At 67.0% G+C, this 8,386-nt stretch overlaps 1 protein-coding gene across 2 annotated transcripts; it reads left to right on the top strand.

Moving 5' to 3' along the window:
- Window positions 1-5,601: 5,601 nt before the first annotated feature.
- CDKN1C (cyclin dependent kinase inhibitor 1C) lies at window positions 5,602-8,112 on the top strand. 2 transcript variants are annotated; one of them, XM_053924864.1, is made up of 4 exons: window positions 5,602-5,862; window positions 6,041-6,690; window positions 7,155-7,329; window positions 7,424-8,112. In XM_053924864.1, exons 1-4 carry the CDS (start codon window positions 5,642-5,644, stop codon window positions 7,443-7,445), a joined length of 1,068 nt encoding a protein of 355 aa, XP_053780839.1. In that variant the 5' UTR covers window positions 5,602-5,641; the 3' UTR covers window positions 7,446-8,112. The 2 variants fall into 2 exon arrangements, with proteins under 2 accessions (XP_053780839.1, XP_053780840.1); XM_053924865.2 differs by having other exon boundaries at window positions 5,605-5,862; window positions 7,195-7,329.
- Window positions 8,113-8,386: the final 274 nt, after the last annotated feature.

Here is an 8,386-nt window from a genome sequence, read left to right as displayed (position 1 = left end):
AATGAAGCTCCCCACTACACAGCTGAGACTGGCTGTGCTGGGCAGACGCCCCCATCTTAGACTTAAGGAGACTGGGGGTCACAGAGACTGAGGCCCTTGCCCAAGTCACCCATGTGGTGCGGACAAGTGAGGTGGGAGCAGGGGGCAGCGTGGGGTTGGGGTTCTCTTTCCCAGTCCCCCACCCGTGGGCCCATAGGCTGCTGGCGGCGATGCCGTCTGTGGACACCAGGGGGCAGCAGGCGCCCAGCTTTGCGCCCCAGAGCCTGGCGCAGGCTGGCGGGCGGGGAGGTGGCCGGACTGGTCTGGCAAGCGGCCCAGGGACTGCCGCCCCTGCCTCAGCCCCCACCCCTCCGTGCCCAGGCTGTCGGGGGAGGGAGGGGATGGGCACCCCTTCGTCTGAGCCCCCATTTCTGTGCAGCCCTGGCCTCTTTTACCTCCTATCCTAGTTTGGTAAACTCGGCTGGGAGGGCTTGGGAAGACGTGATGAGTGAATGCACGGGGGAGCGAACGAAGTGGGGGCGGCTCTCCTCCTCCCCGGCCCTGGACAGGCAGAGGCCTGGGGCCCACTGCTCACCGCGGGGACCTGCTGTGGGGGCGGGGGTCTTGCCCAGTGTCCGCCCACTTGTAGGTGCTCAGCTGACGTCCACAACGAGGCCTCTGCCAAGGCCTAGGATGCCCGGGGCTGGGGAGGTCTGCCTCTCCTTCCCCCAGAACTGCAGGGCCGGCCCCAGCTGTGGGGGAAGGACCCCAGTTCACGGGGACCCTCACCTCTCCTCCCTGGCACTTCTGGCTTCTCTGAACACCACGTGGCGGGGGGGGGGGGTCCCTGGTGTACCCACAGGCAGAAGATGTTGACTCATGGGGGTCCCTCCTAGCTCAGGAAGACCAGGCAGCAAGTCGGGGGTGGGGCGCGCACAGCGGGCATGCGGTCCAGGGGGGAGGGGTCTGCTCCTCCAGGACTTGTTTTTCGTGCCGTTTCCTTTCGCTGGCCAGGCTGTGTGCTGGGCCTGGGCCTGGGGAGGGAGCCCCAGGGGGCTCGGACGTGGCCACAGAGAGTGGTTGAGGCAAGTCCCTGCTCACTCGGAGACCGCCCCCCCCCCCCCGCCCCGCGCCTGCTCCCCACTCCGGCCCTGGGAGGGTCTGGCGGGAGCGGAGATGGCCAATGGTCCGGGGTCTCCTGGGATGCTCAGTGTCGAAACCAGAAAAGTTCCCGAACCAGTTCCGAGGGGCCCCCTGCTTGAGACCCGAGGGCCAGCGGCCCTGGGCAGGGTGGGGTTTGGGTCTGCTCCCTGTTCCCGCCGCCCCTCCCCCCGGCCCACCGATGCCGGGGCGTGAGGACCGGACCGGGACCGCGCGCACAAGGCAGCCCTGCAACCAGAGCTGTCGAATCGCGCCGCGCGGCCTGCGGACGCGTCCCGGGAGGGAGGCCGGCACCTGCGGAGGACGTGCCTGGCAGCCGCCGCGAGAACAGCCCGTGCTGGGGGGGCCGGGGCGGGGCGAGCGAGCGGAGCGCGGGAACTCGGTGCGGGAGGAAGGTTCTGGCGCAGGAGCTGGGCCCCCGCCAAGGCGCCGGAAAGCCTCCCCCTGCTCGGGCGCAGAGCCGGCCTCCGCCTGTCGCTGGGGGCTGGCTGGTTAATCTGTAACTCCCCACACCCTCGGGGCCTCCAGGCCCCTCGTAGGAGGAGAGGGGAGGCCCAGGGGCCGGGGCCTTCCAGGGAGTCTCACCAAGTCTGTCCAGGGTCCAGGGCCGCGTGGGCACCCCTCGAATGCTGGGGGGCTGTTGGATGAGGCAGTGAGGGCTTTTCCCTGGTGGGGTGCGAGGGGGACAGGTCGAGCCCTGCCCAGGGGAAGGCAGAGGGGCCTGGCGGGAGCGTGGTCACCGTGGAGGGGGACGTGCGTGCAGGGCTGTGCTGTCACGGAGGCCCAGCCCTGGCTCCGGGACTTGGGGGCTGTCGGGAGGTTAACCCCGGGACCCTGGACTCCCTTCCCCGCCCCTGCTGCCGTGCCCACGAGCCCCCCGCCGAAGCCCCGTGGAGGGCTCAGGGCTGGGGGCAGGCACGGGTCTGCCCCCACCGAGTGCTGGGTGGGCTGGGGCACATCCTCTCCGAGTCTTGGGTCCCTGCCTCACAAAACGGGCATCAACATGCCCCCCTTTGCGGGCTCTTGGAAGGATTCGTGAGGCCGGGAGCATGGCCACGCGGGGCAGGCGTGGGGTGGCTGACGTTGTCTTGGTTTGCGTTCCCCCTGCGGCCCCTCAGTAGGCGCCGCCCTGGCCAGCGCCAGAGAGGCCGCCGGAGGGGCGCAGACACAGACGCCCCTGCAGGGTGCCGGGAGCACTGGAGGGGTCCGCCCCGCCACGCAGGCTGCCGCAGTGGGTTTCCAGAGCAGCTCCGTGGGGCTCCCGGGGAGAAAGGAGGGTTGGGCAGCCGCGAGGCGCTGCTGCAGCCGCCGGACACCAGGGGGCAGCATGGGGCCGGGGACGGGGCAGCCTCCCCGCGGCCAGAATCGGCGAATCCAGCCTCGGCCTCCGGACCTGTGAAAGGGTCCCAGATATCCAGCCCTGCGGGGAGAGCTGAACTCCGTGAGGGGCTGGGTGTGGGCTCACCGTCCTGACCACTGAGCGCTCACCTTCCCGAACCTCCGTTTCCCCATCTCGAAAACTCCCACGCCCGACTTCGGAGTACACCTCCCACACCAGCCGATTGGGACCAAACGAGCGTTTGCTTCGCACTGCCTCACCGCCGGCCGGGTGCGTGGAGGGCGCTGGTCGGTGGCCCTGCTCTGCGTGGGCTTCTGCCCCCCGGGGCTCTGCTGTCTCAGGTGTCCTTCCCCCGCTCCCCACTGGTTAGCTTTGGGGAGAGGGGAGGGCTGCGGAGCAGAGCCCTGGCTCCAGTTTGCCTCCAAGGCTGGAGGCCTGTGCACGTGCCCGGAGGAAAAGAGCGGCTTGGGTGAACGCAGGACCGCTTGGCTGGAGGGGGTCAGAATCACAAGTGTGCGTGCAAGAGGCCAGCAGGGGGGTGGTTGCTTCTGACACCCCCACAAAGGGCTCCCCCATGCCCAGGCATGCAGGAATTGGGGCACTGCGGCAGTCGGGGGCCATCCCGGCTGGTCCTGGGGACCAGCTGTTTGAAGCAACAGGTAGAAACATTGTTTCTTTTGCTTCCTTTCTTCCCTCAGAAATATTTTTCATTACAGTCGTGGAGCTTGGTTGTTGCATCCACACAGATGTTGGCCTGCTTGGGCCCCTTGGGGTGGAAGGGGCCTCCGGCTCCCAGCCCTCAGCCCCACTGCTGTCCTCCGCCAGCTGTGTCCCTGGTGGGAGAGGGCGGGGCCCAGCCCCAGACCTGGGACCCCGAGGTTCAGTAAGCCAGTGGGTACCCTTCCTGATTAAATTCAGGGTCACAGACTCAGAGAAGGCCACCTCTGCTCAGAAGGAGGTGGTCCCATGGCCCCGGAGAGACAAGATGAAGCCGGGAAGCTGGGGGAGGGTCCGGCCTCAACTTTGCTGTGGGGCCCCCTCAGCTCCTTTCCGGTAAAACAGGTGAGGCCCAGCCACGGCCACATTGCGTGACACGAGGCATGTGGAAATGTGTCACTTCCAGTCCTTGGAGGCAGGACTCAGTGTCACATGCTGCTGGGCTTCTCGCTGTGGGGGGTCCTGGGGCCTTCCTGCTGGAACCTCTGGCAGTCATGGAGGGTTTGGGTGGGGGCGGTCGGTGGTCCCCAGCCCATCAGCGCAGGGGCAGGCTGGGTGCTGGTCCAGAGCATGTGTCTTCCTTTCTTGAGGACGGGAGAGGACCTGGAGGATGGGCCTGGGCTGGCGGCGGACCAGGGCACCCTGACCTCTCTGGCCATGTGGGGGACTGTGTACTTCCGTATTCTGTGGTCACTGCCTTCTGTGGCCCTGAGCATGGGCTGGGAAGGCCCTGCCTCCCTCTGTCCCCAGGCCAGGTGACACCAGAGGCCCATGGGCCTGGGGAGCCAGCCATGGTCAAGCTGTAGTCAGTTTCTCTCATTTCCTGAAGACGGAAAAACAGCGGCGCCCGGGCTTGTCGAGGGAAATCAGAACACAGTGCACAGAAAATAAAGAAATCAACACCCCAAATCGCCTTGTTTCTGCTTTCAAGAACCCTGAGTGGCAGCCCGCCTGTCCCTCCCCTGGGTCGGTACCCTCTCCTGTTTGCCCCCCTCACTTCAAGCCTCGACTGCCCGAGCCGTCCTGCAGCACAACCACACTCGTTCACGGTGTCCGATCCAGGTGTGCTGGAAGCCACCTGCAGCCCCAGCAGCCGAAGGCTGGGTGGGGTTGGGCTGGCTTGCGGTGGAAAGGGGCCGACAGCTTGGCGCTCCTTGGGTCCTTGGCTCTAGGCCCCAGGACAGGCTGGGCCAAGGAGAAAGCAGCAGGAAGTCAAGGTCCTCCATAGCCCAGCCTGGTGGGGACGGTCACTGGGAGGACCAGGGGCTGCGACAAGGAGCACTATGTGGGGAAGAGGGCCATGGGCCCTGGCGGGCACTCCCCCTCTCTGGGTCAGCCTCCCCAACCCTTTTGGGTGGTATGCCCCTTCATTCTTAGGGGTGTCTTTCCCCAACAACCAATATTTTCTGGGCACGCCTGGGGGGTTACCACCCCCCAGCATGAAAGTGGAGAGGTGCAGCTCATGTAGCAGAGCAGGGCTCCACGGCAGTTGGGTGCTCTCCAAGTGACAAGGGACCAGGCTGGCACAGAGGATTAGCCAAGCCAGGCAAGGCCCACCCCAACGGAGAAGCCTCCAGGGCCCTGTGCAGTACCCCACCCAGCGCGACAGCCTCCACCAGCCTGCGCAGTTGTCTGACGTGCCCCGCACAGCCTGGAGCGGCCTGGCCCAGGCCTGAGGGTGCCGGCCCGACAGTGGCAGGACAGGGCTGGGAGGGCCCCACGCGCTACAGGCTTCGGACTGGGGCTCCAGGTCCAGGAGGTCCAGGACTCAAGGTGTCCCACACTTCGCCGCCGCCGCGGTGAAACAGGGGAGCTGACCCCCTCCCTCTGGCCCCCTTCTTCCTGCTCCAGGGCTTTAGCGCCAGCAGGTGTGATAGGTCTCCAGGTGCGCGGAGCCCTAAGAGACACAAGCTCCGGGCGCAGCAGGCCGCGCGAGGGCAGCCGAAGACCCCATCTCGCTCCAGCCAGGGGCGAGTTGGCTGCGGCGGGTTAGAGCCCTGTCAGCTGGCCCAATGGCAAGAGCTGGCGGCGGGTTGGGTACCCTCGAGGGGCGAGTCGGTCTTGGCCGGACTCCGGGCCGGCCGAGGGCCGTCGTTCGCCGCGCCAGGGAGGGCGCACCGGCCGACGGGGGGCGCTCGAGCCACTGCTGCGGCGCAGCCCCCGCGGGCAGACAAAGGAGCCAACGGGGGGCGGGGGAAAATGGGGCGAGGGGGCGGGGCGCCGCGGTGTCACGTTACCGCCCGCAGCACCCTTTAACTCTGGCCCCGCCCCTCAAGCCCGCTCCCCGCGCCCGCGCCCCGCCAATCCGCCCGCTCGCCCCGCCCGCCCCGGGTGGGTGTGTGCTGGCGGCCAATGGGCGGCGCGCGGGGGCCGGGCCGCGGGCCGAGTGGGGGGAGCGGCGCGGGCCAATCGAGGCCGTGTTGTTGAAACTGAAAATACTACTTTATGCTAATCGCGGCGGGGCCCGCGAGTTGTGGGCGTGGGACCCTCGAGTATAAAGGGGCGTGCGAGGGCTGGGCGTTCCACAGCCAAGTGCTCTGCGCTCGGTCTGTGCCAACCAGGCCAAAGCCACTCGAGCGAGCGAGGACAGGCATCGAGGGGGCGCGGCCGCCAGCCCAACGACTGAGCGAGCGAGACTCCGGAGCCGTCCACGGCCCGACAGCCAGGTAGCCGCCGCGCCCGCCGCGTCCCTTTGCAAATGCAGACTCCGAGTGCGCGGGGTCTCCCTTGCGCCCGGCCTTCGCCCTCCTCTTCTCCTTCTCCTCCTCTTCCTCTCCTCTCCTCTCCTCTCCCGCGGCCGGGGCCCGTGCGGCCCCTGGCCATGTCCGACGTGTATCTCTGCAGCGAATTGGCAATGGAGCGCCTTGTCTCCCGCCGCGCCTATCCCCAGATAGTGCGCAGCAGCGCCTGCCGTAGCCTCTTTGGGCCGGTGGACCACGAGGAGCTGAGCCGCGAGCTGCAGATGCGCCTCGCCGAGCTGAATGCCGAGGACCAGCGCCGCTGGGACTACAACTTCCAGCAGGACGTGCCGCTGCGGGGCCCCGGGCGCCTGCAGTGGACCGAGGTGGACAGCGAGTCCGTGCCCGCCTTCTACCGCGAGACGGTGCAGGTGGGGCGCTGCCGCCTGTTCCTGGCACCCCGGCCCCGCCCGGAGGGCGCGGGCGCTAACCCGCCCCCTGGGCCGTCGGCTGACGAGCCCCTCGACGGCCTGGAGGAGGCGCCGGCGGCTCCGGCCAGCGGCCCGGCCGTGGCTCCGGCCCCGGCCCCGGCCGCTGCGCCGCCAGAGAGCGCTGAGCAGGAGGCGGGACCGCCGCCGCGCAGCCAGGAGCCTCTGGCTGAGCCGCTGCACTCAGGAATTTCGGGGCGCCCCGCGGCGGGCACTGCGGCCAACGCCGCCGCAGCAGCCACCGCCGCGGCCACTGCCACCACTGCGGCCGCCGCCGCCGCCGCCGGAGGCGCTGCGATCAAGAAGCTGCCGGGGCCTCTGATCTCTGGTGAGTCCCGCTCAGCCCCGCCCCGCCCCAGCCTGGTCCGGCCTTGCTTTGTCCAGCTGGCCGTGCTCCCCGGCCCTTGGGGGCCTCGGTGGGTCCCCGCCTCCTCCCGTGGCATTAAAGGGCCCGCGGCGCGAAGGGCGCGGCTGCGCCTGCCCGCGGTCCCCGCCCTGTTGTGCTCTCGGGCCGCTCGCTAAAGCGGGAGGGAGGGGACGGCGCGCTCCGGCCCTCTCAGAGCGCGGTCCTGTCCCCCGCCACGGGGGTCCCTCCCCGGGCGCGGCCGGGCGTGGCCATCGCGGCGCGGAGGGGGTTAAGTGCGCGCGGCAGCCCCGGGGGGCTTGGCTGCGGGACGAGGGGAAATGCTTACACAGCACATCGCGCGGCGACGTAAACAAAGCTGACCCGCCGCGGACCTTGGCGCGGGCGGGGACGGCGCCCCCACTCCGGCCCCCTCTTGGGTTCTCCAGCCCGCCCCGCCCTGACCCGCCGCGCGCGCTGTCGCCGCAGATTTCTTTGCCAAGCGCAAGAGATCTGCAACCGAGGCCAAGCCGTCCAACGAGGTCCCCGCGGGATGCAACGCTCCTGGCGGCGCTCCAGCCGTGGGCTCCCCGGAGCAAACCCCGCGCAAGCGGCTGCGATGAGGTGAGTGCGGCGGCTGGGGGCTCGGGGAGGGTCCCCTCTCGGTCACTGTGGTCTCCCGCTCCCCTCACGGTGCCTGTCTCCCTGTCTTCCGCAGCCTCACACCCAAAGAGCCCTGAGGGAACCCGCTGGGCAGCGGACAGGAGAAGAGCGCTGGGCCTCGGCTGGGACCGTCCATGTAGCAGCAACCGGCGGCAGCTGCCACCGGCGGCGTTCGGTTTCGTTTAAAGTTTGAATACTGTGCAATGTATTAATAACTCTTATATCTAAATGTATCCGCACGGAGAGTACACTGGTCCCAAGGTGTAAAGCTTTAAGAGTCATTTATATAAAATGTTTAATCTCTGCTGAAACTCAGTGCAAAAAAATGAAAAAAAGAAAAAAAAAGAAAAAAACATGTATATTTGTAGAAAAAGTTTAAAAAAAAAAAGTTATACTAACTTATATTTTCTATTTATGTCGAGGCGTGGGCCGCTCTGCCACGCGGTAGCTGGGTTATTGGTTATGCCAAAGGCACGTCACCCGCATCTGGTTATACACAAATGTAAATTTATTTTTGTAGCGGGCTCTGGGGGGGTCGCTCACAAGCCGTAGCTGCCTGCCTGCCGCACCAGCCCACCTAGCTTGCAGTCTCTTCGCGCTTTCGCTGTGTCTTTTATTATTAGGGTTACTTTAAACTTGAAGACGACTCTGTTAAAAACGGTTCCTGAGCCGACCGCACCACTGCCCCGGCCCCTCTTCTTCTGCCGGGTTCTAAATAAAGAGGCCAAAAGATGCTGCATCTCAGCTCTGTGTGTGCTTGTGCTGACTCCAGCTTCCCCCCCGGCCTCCCCAAAAGCTAGGGAGATAGATTAACACCCAGGGGCAGCCCCAAAGAGGGGGATGGTCTCCAGGCAGGCTGGCTGGCGCCCACCTGCTGCAGGCTCCTAATTTAGGGATGAGCGGCCCCGCCCGGCTCTGCGTTCGTTCTGCACACACAAACACACAAACACACACACACAGGTGTGGGGTGAGCCCTGAGACGTGGGCTCACTCCAAGGGAACCGCCACACCCAGCTGC

Source organism: Desmodus rotundus, chromosome 5 (genome assembly GCF_022682495.2).
Source record: "Desmodus rotundus isolate HL8 chromosome 5, HLdesRot8A.1, whole genome shotgun sequence".
NCBI lineage: Eukaryota > Metazoa > Chordata > Mammalia > Chiroptera > Phyllostomidae > Desmodus > Desmodus rotundus.
The sequence above is the reverse complement of the archived record's forward strand: the minus strand, read 5'-3'. Positions and strand labels throughout refer to the sequence as shown.